The 21,377-nt window shown below is 43.9% G+C and overlaps 1 protein-coding gene across 11 annotated transcripts in view; it reads right to left on the reverse strand.

Annotated features, from left to right (window-relative positions):
* Positions 1–21,377, reverse strand: part of LOC119457165 (rho-related BTB domain-containing protein 2) — a 275,684-nt gene that overhangs the window by 62,018 nt on the left and 192,289 nt on the right. For 5 of the 11 annotated variants that reach the window (XM_049665103.1, XM_049665102.1, XM_037718945.2 and 2 more), the window contains 2 exons: positions 3,624–3,828; positions 2,260–2,363 (listed from right to left, as the gene is read on the reverse strand). The exons of 1 other annotated variant lie outside the window; for it this stretch is intronic. In XM_049665103.1, coding sequence (XP_049521060.1) covers positions 2,260–2,363; positions 3,624–3,828 — 309 coding nt within the window. The remainder of the gene's footprint in view (positions 1–2,259; positions 2,364–3,623; positions 3,829–21,377) is intronic. 5 more of the 11 variants (XM_049665101.1, XM_049665100.1, XM_049665096.1 and 2 more) reach the window with 1 other exon arrangement.

Genomic DNA, 21,377 nt, shown 5'->3' on the forward strand with positions numbered 1-21,377 from the left:
CGCTCGCTCCTTAGTGTAGCCACCTGCTTTCAAACTCTCCATTCCAGTTTACTAATTATGTAAGTAGGCGGAATGTAAAAAAATAAATAATCTGAGTATCTCCAAGCGCCAGCAAACAACATTACCTTGGTTCTGTTTAGCTACATGGCATTTGCATATTTTTAATGTATGGCCCAAGTTAACTGAAACACCCTGTACATGATCGCACAATAAAAATTTGAATGTGGTCTGCAGACGTCGAAGAAGGTTAAGAGGGTCAGGTCGCCCGAGAGAAGAAAGCTTCTTCTCTGCACCTGCTTAGTAAAGCGAGCTTTACCACACAGGGGGTCACTGCGCGGCGAAGTTCGTTTTCCGTGAAGCCCGCCTATATGAGCAAGCAGCAGACCATGCGCGGCTACTTCCTTTAGCAGTAACACACTTTTTTTTTTTCGCACACGTAAGTACATGCATCATTACCAACGTTCGCATAAAAAAAGTCAGTTTCGCCCGAAAGGGGAAGCATCGATTGCGATAGCAAACTAGTGGACGAAGTAAGGATAGTCGTTTTATCGGCCGTATAAACTTGGAAACATAGGCATACTAACTAAATTAACAAGCATGGTGTCACGCGCGCACAAGCAAACATGAGCGCATCTCGCTCGATGACCGCAGAAACTCGCTGTCCAAACGCTGGAGTAGCGCGGCAGCAGCAGCGAGCGAACTGACCTTCGTCCCGCCGCTCGCATCAACGCGAACGCGAAAACACAGCGCAGGGAGGAAGGAATCTGCCCCCGCCGCAGATGGCTTTCAAGATACAGCCGCCCGGGCGGGAGCGCGCGGCGTATTACGCGGCCTCCCCGCTCCCTACGCTCCACCCCCCCCCCCCCATTTACCCCCCTCCGCTCCCGGCCCTCCCTCCGGAGCACTGCACACGATTGGAAGACGTAGAGCTTCCTTCCCGCTTCGTTCGCTTCCGTGCGGAAGACTGAGCGGTGATCTCACCCTCGCACGCTTTCACTCGCACATAAAGCATACGGTGCGCGGCGACGATTTTATCGCCCGTGGACTTTATACGGAACCTCACGGCGACGGCAGAAATGCGCCTGGAGTGCCCATATAATTGCTATGGTAATAAAAAGTTACAGTGCAGTTTCACTTCGTGAACGCAGGTTACGCGCAAGCGTATGGACGCCGCGAACATGCATAGCGAACACCGCGGCGTCGAAGAGTTAACGGAAGGGGCGCGAACGCGGCAATTCTCTTTCTCCACCTCCAGGCGCCTCCTTCCTCCGGCGCTCCCTTCCTTCGCGGCGACAAACAATTTCGCCTATTTCACAGACGGGGCGGGGCATCTAGACTTGCGCGTCGAAAAGATGCACTGGAAGTGGTGTCGAATGGATCGTAACGACAATAAACTGCGGGAATACCACGCGCACATCTGCAGCTACTACTAACGCAAGGTACTTATTTAGAAACGAAGTGGCGATGAAATTCAACGCCAAACTGAAAGCAAGAATGCTGCTTCGGCAATGCGCAATCTGTAAAAGTGTAAAAGAAGGAAGAGAAAAAATAAAAGAAATGAAAAGGAAAGGAAAAAGGAAGGTGTGCAGGAAATAAGCGTGCCCGTGATTTTTTTTTTCTTGCCCCTAGTTTTAGCGCACTACACTTGAGAGAAGGAAAAAAAGTACTAATGACATCAGCAAGAGTAATCCAGTGCACTCGAGTAATCCGTAAAGGGACACTAAAGGGAAAAATGATTTGTTCTGTATCAGTAGATTGCCCTTCCACAATACCCAAAACACCACTCTTACAGCGAGAAGCCGCTTGGTAAGCCAGAAAGAAACGAAAAACAAAGAGGCGAGTGGCGACGCCACCTTGAAGTTCCCACACCAGCTCACTGTGACATCATGGATTTTGACAGCGTCTTCTAGGTATCAGTTCATTCTTTAGCCGTAAAGATTGACTACATTGTGTTCTAGAGGAGCCCAAGATTGAATATGGCAAGTTCAGCGAATTTTTATTGAACCAACGTGGCCCAAATACGAAAAATTACTTTAGAAGTAGTGATGTCACAGTGAAGTGCTGACGTTGGGGTTTCCGCGCGAAATTAAAACAAAAATTAACTTTGAGCTTCATTTTATCTTGTAATAATTGACCTATTGCAGTGTAATTAATGACAGCAGAGTTTCCGAAGAATACCTTATCAGTCTAAGTTGATTTATTGTTTTGCTTTAGTGTCCCTTTAATGAGCGCGATATGTTTTTCTAAGAGCGCGCTTGCCTTCCGTAGGCGAACCGGCGGTCCTTGTCGTGGTCGCCGAAGGTGTCCCACAGCCTCAGGGACACATTCACGCTGTCAACCACCTCCAGGGAACGTTCCAGGACCTGCAGTAGGCAGCAAGGGACAGCAGATAATAAGGGTGAATGAAACCGCACCAGACGGCCGCACTCGCAGTAAACGCAGTGCAGTGAACCAGGACGCGTACGTCATCGCGTTCGTCTTTTCAGTTCGTCCTTGCCCTAAGTGCACTGTACCCATCACATATAACCATGGAGGAAAGAAACAAAATAGGAGAGGTCCTGACGTCACATTTTTGAAGCCGGAAGTGCAGCCTCCAATCAGCTCGCCGGAGCAGATAGGCGCGAGCTTTGAACTTGCATTGCTACGAACCGCCGGAAGCGTGTGCTGCTGAAGCGCGTCAGGTCAAAGCCTACGAAACTTCTGTAGCAGTTTTAGCGAAGCAGACGCGCTCCTGTGTTTTTCCGTGGCACGTTGAAGACGACGACGAAGACCCGCGCCATGATTACTTGAGTGTATCTGTTGCATGCTGACACTCGCACTCACGGACCCAAGACACAGCTTTCAAGCTTCACACCACACTCCAAAGTCGGCTTGTCTAATGAACAAAATGTGCTGCGAAAAAGACACGGGCGGAAAAATCGTATCTCGCTTTTCAGAGGCCGAAAGCAGCAGCGAGAGCTATGGCAACGTTGACGTTTGGGGTACCACTCCCAGTGCTCCTTTGCACATGACTACCGTGACTAACAGCACGTGACTACCGCCACACTTTCTCCAACACAATCAAGTTCAGATTGGAAGTATAGCGTTTACTTCACTTGAGATGACTCCAGGCCAGAACTTCAAATTAAGAATTGAAGGCAGGATGCACTGCTTTCAATACTTCCATCCACTGTACCCTATGCACATGTGCTGCGCCTGCCGTACCAGAAGCCAAAGTGGAACGAGGTGCAAGCATGTACGTACGTTATATACAGTCGAACTTTTATGCAGTAAATAAATGGTCCTCGGTCGTATACATTACCCGTGTCGCAAAGCCTGTCGCAAAGCCTGTCACATAGCGACAAGTCATCGATCGGTGCGGTGACAAATAGTCACCTAGCCTGCTTTATGTTATGCATGCTTTTCATTCTAGGAGGTGTAACGGCTTTAGTGTAACTCGAGCGCCCCGTTAGCGGTGACGTCTGGAACAAGAACCGGCGCAGGCGGCTCCGCAGAGCGCCGCCAGTCGGGCAGGTCAGTGTATACAGTAGGTCGCGCTCTGCACATGCATGTAATCCCCTGTATGCTATGAACACGCGAGCCAAGCATTATCTCGCTGAAAAGAGATAAAACCTCGTCCGTACCTCCTTGTAGATGCGGTACTGATCGATGGCCCACACAGTCGGGATGTGTGTGGTGAGCAGCTGGGACAGTGTGACGCGCGTGTCGCAGGCACGGGCACAGATGAGCCGCGTCTTGCCCACCGCCGTGTCGCCCACGACGACACACTTGACGAGCTCCTGGTTGGGCTGCTCATTGTTCATCATGGACGGCCATGAATCCTCCCGCCTGCGAAGGGAGGGAAACAACCGCTACAGCTTCCGGGTTGAAAGAGCGTGCAGTACACGGCCTGTAAAGGAATTCATTCATCGAGGATTGCCGCAGCAGAAAATTGTAGACATAAAAAGGAACGAACAGACGTGGACGCATGGCTGCTACAGGAAACTAACATTAAATGGACAGCCACGTTCACGTCTGTTCATTACTCTCTGTGTCTGTGCTCGACAATTTTCTGCTGCTGCAATCCTCGAAGAATGAACCAACTATAGCTCAGTCAAACACCCTTTTAATAAATTTATGTTTGGTCTATTAAAATAAATACGGACCACTATCAGGCAGATAATAAGAATAGCCGCAGGCCTTAGTATACATGGTGTTTTTTTTTAGCTGCACCAAATTTTTAAAATTAGAAAAATATACATCTTGGTCACGTTATTTTACCATTCGAGTGTACGGATTGGCGGCCTCTAGATACAGAGCAATTTCCGCACTTACGTGCGTAATTAGCGAAGTTACGCTAATTAACTTTCTAATTAACAATAGGTGGCTACAGCAAATGAGTACCTTGGGACCCATTCTCGACGCTACCTATCCCAACGATCAAATTTTGAATAGCGGAGTTCATGTGGGAGCTACGCGAACAATTAGTTCTCCATGGCAGGCTCCTTATAACCGAAACTGGCCGCAAAAGAGCGTCTGTGTCGTCGATGTCGCCGCCCCCGTGCCTTTCGTCACGTCTCCGAGGTAAGCGCCGGTCCGGCCCCACGAGCAGCTTGCGTTATCTCCTTGCTATCTGCGGCGTTCGCAGTCGACGTTACAGACTGATATGACGCCGTGCCTGTAGTATCTAAAAGCCCAAGGAGCGGGGGTTGGCGCTACAGCGCAACGTGGCGCCCGATGGAATGACGAAGTAAATTTGGCAGCCCGCTGGCATTGAAGCGCTAGGCCAACGCCGCAGACAGCAAGGAGATAACGCAAGCTGCTCGTTGGGCCGGGCCGGCGGTGACGTCGGAGACGTGACGAAAGGCGGAGGGGGGGAGGCGGCGACATCGATGACACAGACGCTCTTTTTGCGGCCAGTTTCGGTTTCAAGCAGCCTGCCAAGGGGAAGTAATTGTTCGCGTAGCTCCCACATCAACTCCGCTATTCAAAATTGGGATAGACAGTGTCGAGGACTGGCCCCAAAGTACTCATTTGCTGTAGCCACCTATTGTTGATAATTAGAAAGTTACTTAGCGTAACTTCGCTAATTACGCACGTAAGTGCGGAAATTGCTCGGTATCTAGAAGGCCGCCAATCCGTACACTCGAATGGTAAACATAACGTGACCAAGATTTACATTTTGATCATTTTAAATGTTTGGTGCAGCTAAAAAAAAAAAAAAAAACACCCTGTATAAAGCCAAGTATATTGGTTTCTATTCTAATTACGTATGCGCTCTAGTTTGATTGCCAAGACCAAAAATGCAGATGCGGCTGAATTTCGTCGGCGCGCGATATGTCACGACGCCGCACCGATTTCCCTCGCTCCTTCCTGTACATAGTGGAACGCCGTCTGTCCGGTGAAGAACACGGGCCGCCGTGAGGAGTGTAGCGACACCAACTCAGCAAAGTCGGCTCGAGGGGCATGGCGTCACGTTTACATGACAGGGCCACGCAAAAGGGCCGGGCTGGGTCAACCCGCCAGCTAAGGGCATAGGTTCACCCTGATTCGACATACATAAGCGAACGAGGGAACGGTCAGTCCAACTTCTGATTCGACCCGCTCACGTATAGCGAAAGTTCCAATAGACATTCGTATTAGCTTATTAGATTCTTACATCTGATGTATGAAATATTTATTAGGGCGCCCTCTCAGCTTTTCCTGTGAATAATGCCTCTAAATTTATTAGTCTGATAAGAGTTTATATTAGTCATTCTAGTGTAATTCTTTATTAGTTTCCTATCAGCCCAATATAAACTTGCATTGTGTACGTAGTAGTCTATAGGTAACTTGCCTAGTGTGATGGTGCTTGCCGATAGACTAATAGGAATATATATTACGCTCAACGTCAATTAGAGCTGTTACAGGTAAAGCTTGCTGACCTTGTAAGTTGTAGTAGCAGACTATAAGGTCATGCACATTTGTATTGGAACTTGTATTGGAAATGTAATTAAAGGGCTCGATATGTCAACTGGCCACAATAGGTCCCAATCGGAAGTCTCTGAACTAATCGTGCCTGTGCAACAACAAAATAGTTAATAATAATAATAATAATAATAATAATAATAATAATAATAATAATAATAATAATAATAATTGAGTCATCAAATCAGACATCTTTGTAGTTCAGGATGATCTGTTGAGAGCAGCATTTAGATGTTTTGTTAAGCTAAAAATATGCCGTAAAACTTTAACCTATTTGTCTTGAACCACTGGCATAGCCAAAATTGTACTTTTGATATACAGGGTGTTTCAGCGAACACTTTCAAAAATTCTTAACGGTTGCCTGTGGTAGATAGCACAATTCTAGTTCATGAGCTGGTCTACTCGAAGAGGCGGACATTACTTGCACAATAAATTGAAATGCATAATCGAATAATTAACAAAAATTAACTAATTAAGTTTTTACCTAATTACCTGATGGTCCATATTGCAATTTACAAATTGTGGCCGTGGAATTCGCAAGGTGGATCCACTTGAAATTAATTCTCAGGATGGCACCAGTTTTGATATATTAATTCCTGAACTTTGCGGAGAAATGCATTGGCTAAAGTTTTAGTTAATTTTGTGCTTCAATGCATAAAGTGAAATAATGTCCGCCTCTTCGAGTAGGCCAGCTCATTAACTAGAATTGGGCTATCTGCCATAGGCAACCTTAAATAAATTTTGAAAGTGTTCGGTGAAACACCCTGTATATATTAGTGAGTGGTGGCTATATTGGTAAGAGCATCGCAAGCGTAATGCGAAAACGTGGGTTCGTACGTATCCCACCTGCGGCCAGTTGTTTTTTCATCCACTTTCATTACCATTAATTTATCATTGCTTTATTTAATTAAGAATGACAGTAATTTCCTCTACGCTGTCCTTGGTGTCATTGTTGTCTTCTTCTGATATATATATATATATATATATATATATATATATATATATATATATATAGATATATATATATATGGTGCCCCACCGTAACTGAATTGTACCAAAATTAAAGAATATGCGAATGCCACGTAGCTGGACATAACCAAGGTAATGATGTTTGCCGTCGCTTGGAGTAAGTCAGATACTTTTTATTTCTCCTAATTGCATAATTAGTTATTAATTAACTTCTAAAATATCAGATCAACATTGTCAATCAAAAAATTGTAGGTCATCATGAAAAATTCGCGATCCATCTTTCTGCTGTCCAATACGCGCTGCGTAAAAGTTTTTGCCCAAGCGTTAAAGAAAGCACGCAAAACTCACGCGGCACATTTCGCGTATTTTGTGCAGCTTGTATACGTTACCGTAAACACACAAATAAACGCGTTATGAGCGAAAATATTCCCTCCGCATATAAAACACCGGCTGCGCCAACAACTAAGCAGGCCCCCCGCCTGATGTCGTGGAAACGTGGGTGGTGGCCAGTGACCACGACCAAAGCCGACCGAGCGGCCCGAGTCTCGGAGCGGCGCGCGCTTGTTTTCACCCGTTTCTGGTCATCGACCCTCCATCCGCGCGCCCCATGGCTGGCCCGCCGGGCCGCGCTTCTTTACTCACTGCTGCAAACGCGCAGTAAACATCCAGAGCGAAACGAAAGTTGACGTGGCGATCCTCTCCCATATATACACGCGCTCGTCCTAGTCGGCGCGAAATACACGCACATATATCTCCATTTCTTTTTCCGTATCATTTCGTCACGCGATATATGTGCGCCCACCGCAGCTTCGCCACATCGCCAGCTTATCGCGTTCGTGCATTCATTCGCCTATAAATGACAAAAGAAAAAGCGGCGCAGCTACATACGCAGGCGCACAGAGAAACAATCGACGCGCGGGATACACTCCCGAACTCGCAGCCATGTGGATCATTCCTTTCGTCGAATACGCCAGGCCCCGTGGCTGGAAAAAACAACGAAAGCGGGCTTTCTCGGTAGCGACGAAAGAGCATCGTCGGCGCGACGAGCATCTGCGAACGGATGCATTTTACGAGCGCACATGTGCCCCGCTTCCTTTGCAGCTAAGCGTCGTGGGTGATGATGATGACCACGCATATATAGAGTTCAGAGGCGCCGCAGTCCGCAAAAAATCAAACTGGGGCCGCGTTCATCAACTATCGGCAATTTCAGTTCACTAACTCACTAGCGGACGTGACGACAGGTCACGACAAGATGGGCAGCTGAAACGCCATGGCGTCAATAGAGAGCTTTAGTACTCTAGCTTTAGCTACGGGACGCAAGCCGCACCCAACCATTGGGGGACGCAAACTCCACTGTGGGCCCTTCGTGCTCTTTTGTGCTCGCTTTGGATTCTTTTGCACACCCGGCGGTTTGCGTCCCCCAACGTTAGGGTACGGTTGCGTCCCCTAACCTAAAACTCTCTAACGAAAATCTGTCGCTATAGCGTAAGCCGTTGGATGTTATGTCAGGTGTAAAGAAAAGCTTAGATAGCTAAGCGTCGCTAAGGATTTATGCTTTTTAAAAGGCGGGCATAGAAAACAGGCACGCAAGCGGAACGAAGAGGTAAATTCTGAAGGTCGCACTGTGACGAAAACTACGCGCTCAGCGACGGCAGAATCCTTCTTTAATAGTGGACACAGGTGTTCGCTCTCTATGCAGACACCGGTTTGGACTATTATTTGTGAAGGATATTCGAAGGCTGGCTCGCACGCTACCGCAGTTACTGATATCAGACGCCTCGACCATAAGACGCAAACCTGTCCCGTGCATGAATAGAACCTCACCATATCTGCAAAATTCTATGCAATTGCATTGCAACGAACGCTTAACGAACGACGAAAAACGAACGCTTAAACGGTGTTCCGCCGGTCAACGTCCGTTTATGCTGATTTAAACTCTGAGGCAACGACGTGTCTTGCCCCAGAATAAAAGCCACCGCAACTAAAACACATTTTCTGAACTACACTGTAAGCAAAAATTAGCCCAGATGGGAGTTTTATCGGCTCATCAACCTAAAATCCTCCCATGCCCTAATCATTTACTCCGTCATAGCGGTGTAAAGACGGCACATGTCGTCATTATGCTCCCGTTGCTAAGTGACGGAGTATAAAAACGACATGACCTTATTATACTCCCCACGGAGTTTCAGGTCACGTGGTTAGAAACTCCCCATGGGAGTGTTTGGGCGGACAGTTGAATAATTTGATTGTGGATTGCTTTGATGAGTAATGCTAAAATTGTGTACGTACCATGGTCATATCTGTTTTATTACGCTTTCGTTCACGCAGCAGTATACGCGCCTCTTTCACTTCGGCCGAAGCTCCTGCTGCTGTAGCACGCCAGGAATTGCCACGTTTTATCATCTTTATATATTACTGCCTGATGCTAGAAGCAAATATAGTTGCACCGATCCTACAGATGAGCCCACGTATTCTCGAAAACACGACACTTGGCGACATAATAAGTGTGTATGTATGATTGGTAATCACGATTTTGTGCTCGGTGCGTCTTGCGTCTGCCGCCGAAAGTCGCCCGTGTGTTGCGGTGGAGCGCGTCTTCTCCTCGGTCGAGAGCACCTCGATGTGTCAGGATGTGTTTTGCTACAACCGTGCGCCATTCCGTCGAGTGGCCGTGGTTTTGCATGTCCATTGCCGCTTCAAGTCGAAACGAGAGCTGGTACTCCTTCTGTGGGTTGTACGCTTGAAAATACGCAAAACTTTTCGATACGGTGTCCCAGGAAACGCTAATGCGACAAGATTTCGTGTGGCAGTGCAAGGCGTGGTGTTTGGGCTGTATAATGCGCGGCTGCTCAATCTCCGAAATCGGGCCGTTTGTGTAATGGAAGCAAAACAAGTCGTGGTACAACTGCCGGCAGCAGTTCACAAACTGTGAGCTCGCCGTAACAACGATGTTTACTAATCGAAGCAGACGACATCCTCGTTGCGTCGCCTGCAGCCGTCGCTCGTATGCGGTTTCACTGACAAGTAATAGATTTGAGCAACAGCGATCTCCGTCGCGTTTCGGAGACAACTGCTTTGCGCCCGATTTACCGTGCAACGCGTCGGAGTCAGATTTCCACTCTGCATGCACTATCGGAATACTTCGTATTCGCAGCCAAGCTGCTGCAAACAAACGTCAGTGCTCGGCGCTTCTTCGTTTTACACAAACGATGTTACTAAAGGTATATCAACGTGAGCGGTAAACATCCCGCAATGGAATGCCGGCCCATGCAGCCGTTGATATCGCTGGGAGCCACTAGGCCTAGAACGTTGACCCGCGGCCGACGGCGCATTGCAATCCAGCCGCAGCTCGATCGTAATGAAGCACCTATATTCGTCAACACAATTAACGTCTGTACAGTTTTGTCGCGTCTAAATGGAAATGCAATTGGTTTTCTTGACATCATTGGCAGCGAAGAGCAAACACGTACGCAAGCTAGGCGAACCACCGCGACACACGATCGCTGCATCTGCCGCCCGCCTACGAGCAGTCAACTCGTATCGCGGATCTAGAGGTGTGACCAAATTATTTAAAGTCGTGCCTCAGCGACAGGCGGGCCAATTTTGAAACGCTGTGCCCTTTCGGATTTCGCTACTTTTAAAGGTCGAGGTGGTCCTTAAGAGCAGTCTGGTTAATAGTACAAGCTTACTGTGCATGACATAAATAACCTGAACCAACATATTTAACCAGAACTAAACACACCTAATCACGTAACTAAAGCCAGAGCTGAGGAATAGTGTAACCTAGAATCTCATGTTACCAAAGTAATATGCTATGCTGAATGAAATATTTATAAACTAACGCCAAGGTAAACTGACCTAATCGAACATAACGTAGAAAACAACGGCTAATGGCATCACCTTTACACATGTCAAAGGTGGGCCAATAAAATCCACCCTGGCTTATGGAACACGCTAAACTACCAAAACTCCCTCAAAATATAAGCTGCTATACTGTACCTAACACAACCATGTGTGGGGCATTGGCCATGTTATCACTATCCATTCATCTCTACAATACTGATCAATTATATATAAGAATGATTTCATTAAATTTTGAAATGCTGTGCCCTTTCGGAGCTCGCTACTTTTAAAGGTCGAGGTGGTCCTTAAGATCAGTCTGGTTAATACAGGCTTACTGTGCATGACATAAATAACCTGAACCAACATATTTAACCAGAACTAAACACACCTAATCATGTAACTAAAGCCAGAGCTGAGGGATAGTGTAACCTAGAATCTTACGTTACCAAAGTAATATGCTATGCTGAATGAAATATCTATAAACTAACGCCAAGGTAAACTGACCTAATCGAACATAACGTAGAAAAAGAAGGCTAAGCTTTAATGGCATCACCTTTACACATGTCAAAGGTGGGCCAATAAGATCCACCCTCGCTTATGAAACATGCTAACCTACCAAAACTCCTTCAAAATATCAGCTGCTATACCGTACCTAACTCAACCATGTGTGGGGCATTGGCCATGCTATCACTATTCATTCATCTCTACAATACTGATCAATTATAAATAAGAATGATTTCATTAAATTTGAAACGCTGCGCCCTTTGGAGCTCACTACTCTTAAAGGTCGAGGTGGTCCTTAAGAGCAGTCTGGTTAATAGTACAAGCTTACTGTGCATGACATAAATAACCTGAACCAACATATTTAACCAGAACTAAACACACCTAATCACAGTAACTAAAGCCAGAGCTGAGGAATAGTGTAACCTAGAATCTCACTGTTACCAAAGTAATATGCTATGCTGAATGAAATATTTATAAACTAACGCCAAGGTAAACTGACCTAATCGAACATAACGTAGAAAAAGCTAACGGCTTAATGGCATCACCTTTACACATGTCAAAGGTGGGCCAATAAGATCCACCCTGGCTTATGGAACACGCTAACTACCAAAACTCCTCAAAATATAAGCTGCTATACTGTACCTAACACAACCATGTGTGGCGCATTGGCCATGTTATCACTATTCATTCATCTCTACAATACTGATCAATTATAAATGAGAATGATTTCATTAAATTTGAAACGCTGCGCCCTTTGGAGCTCGCTACTCTTAAAGGTCGAGGTGGTCCTTAAGAGCAGTCTGGTTATTACAACCTTACTGTGCATGACATAAATAACCTGAACCAACATATTTACCAGAACGAAACACACCTAATCACATAACTAAAGCCAGAGCTGAGGAAAGTGTAGCCTAGAATCTCACGTTACCAAAGTAATATGCTATGCTGAATGAAATATCTATAAACTAACGCCAAGGTAAACTGACCTAATCGAACATAACGTAGAAAACAACGGCTAATGGCATCACCTTTACACATGTCAAAGGTGGGCCAATAAGATCCACCCTGGCTTATGGAACACGCTAAACTACCAAAACTCCCTCAAAATATAAGCTGCTATACTGTACCTAACACAACCATGTGTGGCGCATTGGCCATGTTATCACTATTCATTCATCTCTACAATACTGATCAATTATAAATGAGAATGATTTCATTAAATTCTGAAACGCTGCGCCCTTTGGAGCTCGCTACTCTTAAAGGTCGAGGTGGTCCTTAAGAGCAGTCTGGTTATTACAACCTTACTGTGCATGACATAAATAACCTGAACCAACATATTTACCCAGAACGAAACACACCTAATCACATAACTAAAGCCAGAGCTGAGGAAAAGTGTAGCCTAGAATCTCACGTTACCAAAGTAATATGCTATGCTGAATGAAATATCTATAAGCTAACGCCAAGGTAAACTGACCTAATTGAACACAACGTAGAAAACAACGGCTAATGGCATCACCTTTACACATGTCAAAGGTGGGCCAATAAGATCCACCCTGGCTTATGGAACACGCTAAACTACCAAAACTCCCTCAAAATATAAGCTGCTATACTGTACCTAACACAACCATGTGTGGCGCATTGGCCATGTTATCACTATTCATTCATCTCTACAATACTGATCAATTATAAATGAGAATGATTTCATTAAATTCTGAAACGCTGCGCCCTTTGGAGCTCGCTACTCTTAAAGGTCGAGGTGGTCCTTAAGAGCAGTCTGGTTATTACAACCTTACTGTGCATGACATAAATAACCTGAACCAACATATTTACCCAGAACGAAACACACCTAATCACATAACTAAAGCCAGAGCTGAGGAAAAGTGTAGCCTAGAATCTCACGTTACCAAAGTAATATGCTATGCTGAATGAAATATCTATAAACTAACGCCAAGGTAAACTGACCTAATCGAACATAACGTAGAAAACAACGGCTAATGGCATCACCTTTACACATGTCAAAGGTGGGCCAATAAGATCCACCCTGGCTTATGGAACACGCTAAACTACCAAAACTCCCTCAAAATATAAGCTGCTATACTGTACCTAACACAACCATGTGTGGCGCATTGGCCATGTTATCACTATTCATTCATCTCTACAATACTGATCAATTATAAATGAGAATGATTTCATTAAATTCTGAAACGCTGCGCCCTTTGGAGCTCGCTACTCTTAAAGGTCGAGGTGGTCCTTAAGAGCAGTCTGGTTATTACAACCTTACTGTGCATGACATAAATAACCTGAACCAACATATTTACCCAGAACGAAACACACCTAATCACATAACTAAAGCCAGAGCTGAGGAAAAGTGTAGCCTAGAATCTCACGTTACCAAAGTAATATGCTATGCTGAATGAAATATCTATAAGCTAACGCCAAGGTAAACTGACCTAATTGAACACAACGTAGAAAACAACGGCTAATGGCATCACCTTTACACATGTCAAAGGTGGGCCAATAAGATCCACCCTGGCTTATGGAACACGCTAAACTACCAAAACTCCCTCAAAATATAAGCTGCTATACTGTACCTAACACAACCATGTGTGGCGCATTGGCCATGTTATCACTATTCATTCATCTCTACAATACTGATCAATTATAAATGAGAATGATTTCATTAAATTCTGAAACGCTGCGCCCTTTGGAGCTCGCTACTCTTAAAGGTCGAGGTGGTCCTTAAGAGCAGTCTGGTTATTACAACCTTACTGTGCATGACATAAATAACCTGAACCGACATATTTACCCAGAACGAAACACACCTAATCACATAACTAAAGCCAGAGCTGAGGAAAAGTGTAGCCTAGAATCTCACGTTACCAAAGTAATATGCTATGCTGAATGAAATATTTATAAGCTAACGCCAAGGTAAACTGACCTAATCGAACATAACGTAGAAAACAACGGCTAATGGCATCACCTTTACACATGTCAAAGGTGGGCCAATAAGATCCACCCTGGCTTATGGAACACGCTAAACTACCAAAACTCCCTCAAAATATAAGCTGCTATACTGTACCTAACACAACCATGTGTGGCGCATTGGCCATGTTATCACTATTCATTCATCTCTACAATACTGATCAATTATAAATGAGAATGATTTCATTAAATTCTGAAACGCTGCGCCCTTTGGAGCTCGCTACTCTTAAAGGTCGAGGTGGTCCTTAAGAGCAGTCTGGTTATTACAACCTTACTGTGCATGACATAAATAACCTGAACCAACATATTTACCCAGAACGAAACACACCTAATCACATAACTAAAGCCAGAGCTGAGGAAAAGTGTAGCCTAGAATCTCACGTTACCAAAGTAATATGCTATGCTGAATGAAATATCTATAAGCTAACGCCAAGGTAAACTGACCTAATTGAACATAACGTAGAAAACAACGGCTAATGGCATCACCTTTACACATGTCAAAGGTGGGCCAATAAGATCCACCCTGGCTTATGGAACACGCTAAACTACCAAAACTCCCTCAAAATATAAGCTGCTATACTGTACCTAACACAACCATGTGTGGCGCATTGGCCATGTTATCACTATTCATTCATCTCTACAATACTGATCAATTATAAATGAGAATGATTTCATTAAATTCTGAAACGCTGCGCCCTTTGGAGCTCGCTACTCTTAAAGGTCGAGGTGGTCCTTAAGAGCAGTCTGGTTATTACAACCTTACTGTGCATGACATAAATAACCTGAACCAACATATTTACCCAGAACGAAACACACCTAATCACATAACTAAAGCCAGAGCTGAGGAAAAGTGTAGCCTAGAATCTCACGTTACCAAAGTAATATGCTATGCTGAATGAAATATCTATAAACTAACGCCAAGGTAAACTGACCTAATCGAACATAACGTAGAAAACAACGGCTAATGGCATCACCTTTACACATGTCAAAGGTGGGCCAATAAGATCCACCCTGGCTTATGGAACACGCTAAACTACCAAAACTCCCTCAAAATATAAGCTGCTATACTGTACCTAACACAACCATGTGTGGCGCATTGGCCATGTTATCACTATTCATTCATCTCTACAATACTGATCAATTATAAATGAGAATGATTTCATTAAATTCTGAAACGCTGCGCCCTTTGGAGCTCGCTACTCTTAAAGGTCGAGGTGGTCCTTAAGAGCAGTCTGGTTATTACAACCTTACTGTGCATGACATAAATAACCTGAACCAACATATTTACCCAGAACGAAACACACCTAATCACATAACTAAAGCCAGAGCTGAGGAAAAGTGTAGCCTAGAATCTCACGTTACCAAAGTAATATGCTATGCTGAATGAAATATTTATAAACTAACGCCAAGGTAAACTGACCTAATCGAACATAACGTAGAAAACAACGGCTAATGGCATCACCTTTACACATGTCAAAGGTGGGCCAATAAGATCCACCCTGGCTTATGGAACACGCTAAACTACCAAAACTCCCTCAAAATATAAGCTGCTATACTGTACCTAACACAACCATGTGTGGCGCATTGGCCATGTTATCACTATTCATTCATCTCTACAATACTGATCAATTATAAATGAGAATGATTTCATTAAATTCTGAAACGCTGCGCCCTTTGGAGCTCGCTACTCTTAAAGGTCGAGGTGGTCCTTAAGAGCAGTCTGGTTATTACAACCTTACTGTGCATGACATAAATAACCTGAACCAACATATTTACCCAGAACGAAACACACCTAATCACATAACTAAAGCCAGAGCTGAGGAAAAGTGTAGCCTAGAATCTCACGTTACCAAAGTAATATGCTATGCTGAATGAAATATCTATAAGCTAACGCCAAGGTAAACTGGCCTAATTGAACACAACGTAGAAAACAACGGCTAATGGCATCACCTTTACACATGTCAAAGGTGGGCCAATAAATCCACCCTGGCTTATGGAACACGCTAAACTACCAAAACTCCCTCAAAATATAAGCTGCTATACTGTACCTAACACAACCATGTGTGGCGCATTGGCCATGTTATCACTATTCATTCATCTCTACAATACTGATCAATTATAAATGAGAATGATTTCATTAAATTCTGAAACGCTGCGCCCTTTGGAGCTCGCTACTCTTAAAGGTCGAGGTGGTCCTTAAGAGCAGTCTGGTTATTACAACCTTACTGTGCATGACATAAATAACCTGAACCTACATATTTACCCAGAACGAAACACACCTAATCACAGAACTAAAGCCAGAGCTGAGGAATAGTGTAACCTAGAATCTCACGTTACCAAAGTAATATGCTATGTTGAATGAAATATCTATAAGCTAACGCCAAGGTAAACTGACCTAATTGAACATAACGTAGAAAACGAAGGCTAAGCTTTAATGGCACCACCTTTAGACATGTCAAAGGTGGGCCAATAAGATCCACCCTTGCTTATGGAACATGCTAACCTACCAAAACTCCTTCAAAATAGAAGCTGCTATACTGTATCTAACACAACCATGTGTGGCGCATTGGCCATGTTAACACTATACATTCATCTCTACAACACTGATTAATTATATATAAGAATGATTTCATTAAATGTGCTAGTCATATTCCCAAGTCTGTGTGAATCAGTCACTTGTGAAGTTAGGAGACCTAACATTTTCTGTGAAGTATGGCTGAGGTCGCTGCATGAGCCAAGCAAGGGTACCAGAAATCATTTCTAAGTCCCATCAGATGAGGAGATGCAAGCCTGCAGTTGTCTTCATTACTGTCTGTTTATTCAATATCTTTACATCTCACTTATTGTACAAGGTAAAAACGGTATTGCAGCTATCAGAAAACTGATTCAACATCAACTATGTATTTTGCATATATATTTCTCTTGTAGTGCACATCTTTCTTCAGAAATTGCTATATGAATGTCGGCAGTAGAAGCAATACCAAGGTAGACCATTCTTATTGCAGCTTTTTAGAAAAAAATTTGAATATGAAGTATATTGCAAGCAATGTTCGTCTGTTTGTTGTAACATATCAAGATAAGCTTTTGCACAACCTGCTGTGACTTATTGATTCACGCTGTAGGATTCAGGATTCATGCTGTAGGCAGAAGCACTCTCCACCACTTGTAAAGGCGTTTATTAGGCACCAGCCTTTTGGACTGACCGTTAGTTCAAGGCCCGAGCTCTCAACACGAGCGGTGTTTCTCAAGGAAAGCGCAGGAGGGATCGACCCACTAGAAAGGGCTGGAAAGCATGACCCACTATGGCGTTCGTATCCTTCGCTACAAAGTATTTATAAATCTGTTCCAAATAAGCTGCCTTTGCCAGTGGCATCCAACCGGATGTGAACACTTGTTGACAGTGGGTCCTGGTATTTTTTATTTATATCATAAAAAAGTTTGTCTTTCATGTTGTTTTTTGTGTGTTTTCTGATACTTTAAGTGAATACAGCAAATGCTGGAAGTGGTATTTGCAAAGATTGCAAGAGAAACTATGATAGCAGATTGGACAGTAACCACCACTTCTACATTAGCTATTTATTTCTTCACTCAGAAAGTCCAAGCTGATTACATCCATCGAAAGAGAATAAAACCAAAGTTTGTGCAAGACACACAGTCCTTACATGTAATGGTAAGGACTGCATTTGAAGTGTAAACCTGTAGCCCCCACATACCAGGAAAAAAAGGTACACAAGGGATTACAAAAACACAACTAGGTTGTACATAACAGAAAATTTACCTGCACATGTCCATCTGGGCCAAGACAATTAAATAAATATGTGGAAGTGCAGAGACATGGCTGCAATCAAGTAGGCACAGCCAAAATGCTGGTAACGTAAAAAAAATTCTGCAGACTTCTGCACTGTGGGATTAATGTTATGCAAAAATTTGCAAGTTACTAGCTATTCAGCATTGTTTGGGATTCTTCAAAGCATTACTATGGACCAACACGTTTGAGTAAGGTGAGCAGTTATGTGCATACGACAAAAGCGCATGTGTGATGGCAGCAACAAGATGACTATTACACTGATGACAATCATACGATGGCATGGCTTTTGCTATGGCAGCTCGACATGCTGATTGTTGGCTTCTTCATAGGTACTGAACAGGCATAAGCGAGAAAAATACTGATTGTGATGACATGTGCGACTAAGTGCTTTACAATCATAGAAACCTATGTCTATGTCATGGAAATGACAGACATACGATACTGTGGTGAAACTGTGGTGATAGAAATAGACTGTGGTGAAATGACAATGGCAATTGTACTTCAACAAATAAATCTTAAAACATGATCGAATTGAGTCAATGGTGCGGTACAAGGTTCCAGAGCTTTTACGTAACATATATGAGGAAAGGACAGGGTAGTGTGGGCCAGTCCCAAAGCTGATGCAGTCTAACACTATGTCTCAAAGCACTAGCTGTCACGAGGGAGGAAGGTGAGGGCAGCAGGGAAATATTTTGCAAGGACAGCAGCAATTGAGAAATATTGTAAGCGTTCCTAGCATGTTATGTATTATTGCACCCATGCATGCACTTATTACATATTTAAATGTGTACATATTTATTGTTTTTCACATATTTTTTCAATATATGTCCATGCCTTTTCTTTCTTTCGCCCAATTTTGTTCCCATAGATATTCAATTCAGCGCTGCTGAGAGTGCATGCAGATCCGATGCACATCTTGAAAACAGTATGATGCGAAGCTTTGTTTATTGGCGCTGCCTATTTGATGCTATACAAAGACTGGTTTGGTTTGATGAGTTTTATGTAGGAATTGTAGTAGAACATGCCCATTCTGGAAGCTTGGTCAAGAACAAGCAGACCCACTGGCACATACGGAGCATATAAATAAAAGAATTCCTTAAATGAATTTCTTCAATCCATTAACAGATTGATGTGCTTTAAAAATGCCTCTGATCCGACATTACATCTGCAGGTTTGATGTAGAAAGTTACGTTTTGTTATGCAGAACAGGGGAAGACATGCTTGTTCAGTATAAAACTGCAATAAAAGCCATTCTCTGGTAATTGCATTTCGCACCTGGTAGCACCTATTTTCTAAGTAAACATCCACAAACTGACAAACTGCAAAGTCAGGGAAACAGCCTAAGAAAGTACAACATACTGAGATTATACTAAAAAGATTGATTCCACAAATAACAAAAGAGAAGTTTTTGTGACAGTACCAATCACTACAGTTGTATCAATATATATGTTGTACGTGATGTCAGGTCATGTGCCCACCATTACCGAGCACATATATCACGAGGGGATTGCAGCGCCAGTACGGCTTGAAATAAATTCAACTTTGAAAACATCAATGATTTTCAATTGTCACAGTGGACTGTGTTGCGGTGTCACTGAGTGGGGATGCAGTGTTTACAGAAAGCATGTCTGCTAGTTCTGCGTCAACTAACGAATTGTAAGGTTCATATTTATCGTTGTTCTTTTCCATAAATAACTTGCAAGTGGCTGTAACCGGAGCTCAACAGCTGCTAACAAGCTTGTGGAGAAAATAATTATTGCTAGCTTTGCACCAGCCAACAACACGACAACCTCACAAGATTACCCTGATGAAGCACCTGTAGAGAAGAAACACATTCTTTGCTGCCCCCAATTTACTGCCCTAAAATTCTCTGCATCCATGACTGAACATGCTTGGTGCCCATTTGGGGTTTGTTTCATCAAAGAGCTTGGTAGGTTTCCATGAAAAGAAAGGCACGTTTGCTACGATCAACTTGGTGCTTCAGCTTTGGACATAAATCAGCCTCCGCAAGATGCAGTGTGCAGTTATCAACTCCGCGTGGCACACTGAGCACAGAGATGGGTCACTGCAACCATAACATGCCTGTTATGAAATGACAGCCGCATAGATAAACATTGTTTGGTGTTTTCAATTCCTTTTTGTGATCCACACAAGCCTCTCCACTTCTCGGACCTCACCTTCGGGCAGTCCCACCGTGGTTTGTTATCACCATAGGCAAGCAAGACATTCTTGGGCTTGGTCCCTTTCTATTTGACATGAATTTATGGGGGTGATTGTGGGGGGCACCCTAAATTTGGGGTCATATGGGGTTGGCCAACCTAAATTTGGGGTGACTAGAGGAGAGGAGGGGGAGGAGGGGCAACCTAAATGTGGGGGTGATATGAGGGTGGGCACCCTAAATTTAGTGCAGCAAGCACATGCGTGATCGGCAGAACTCCATAAATGCAGTAAGGGATGTGCGTTTTACTGAAATGTTTCTGCCGAAATACGAGATTATACAACGCACATATAGATATTATATATATATTAAATATATATATATATAGGGAGAGGCATTCGTCCTGCAGTGGACATAAATCTTAGGCTGATGATGATTTATATATATATCATATATTATTATATATATAATTATACACTCGATATTAGTAAAACCTTCAAATGAATAAAGTAGTAGCCCCCCGCCCCTTGGAAGACACCGAACTCAGATATGTTTCGAAGTATGTTCGATATGTTTCCACACGCATACTAGTGTGGACACCTGTCCGCCACCGTGGGCTCTCGGAGAAATATGCGCGACGATACTCGGCTCATACGAGATTGTGCGTCGCCTTAGCGATGTGAATACGAGATCGTGCCCTCGCTTGAGCCAAGACGTTCCCGTTCCGAAGTTATGCACGTAGTAGGGAGAAGCCATACTACGCCCGCCAGCGAAGTGCATCATTCAATCCCTTCGCCGTCCTACGCAGGTTGTGGTTATCCTTGCTTTCTGTGACCACATTGCCATTAGGATATCCTACCAATTTATGCGCTTTATTGTAACCACACGACCTCGCGACGGGGACAGTCGCTTTTGAGGGGGAGCACACACTCCGGCCACTAGAACGAGCGAATGACGAAGTGCGTAGTGAATGCACGCTCTTCGAGTGTCAGCCATTATTAAAGGAACACCGTTTTGCCAAGGCTCGCTCGTTAACGTCGTGACAATATCACTGACAATCTCTAAAAAATCTACAGATCAGTAGCCGTGGTACATCAGTAGCCAGTTACGTCGCCTTCCGCGTCACATCGCAACGTTCTTTGGATTAGTTCATGAGGAAAGAAACAA

This window comes from Dermacentor silvarum, chromosome 1 (assembly GCF_013339745.2).
Source record: "Dermacentor silvarum isolate Dsil-2018 chromosome 1, BIME_Dsil_1.4, whole genome shotgun sequence".
NCBI lineage: Eukaryota > Metazoa > Arthropoda > Arachnida > Ixodida > Ixodidae > Dermacentor > Dermacentor silvarum.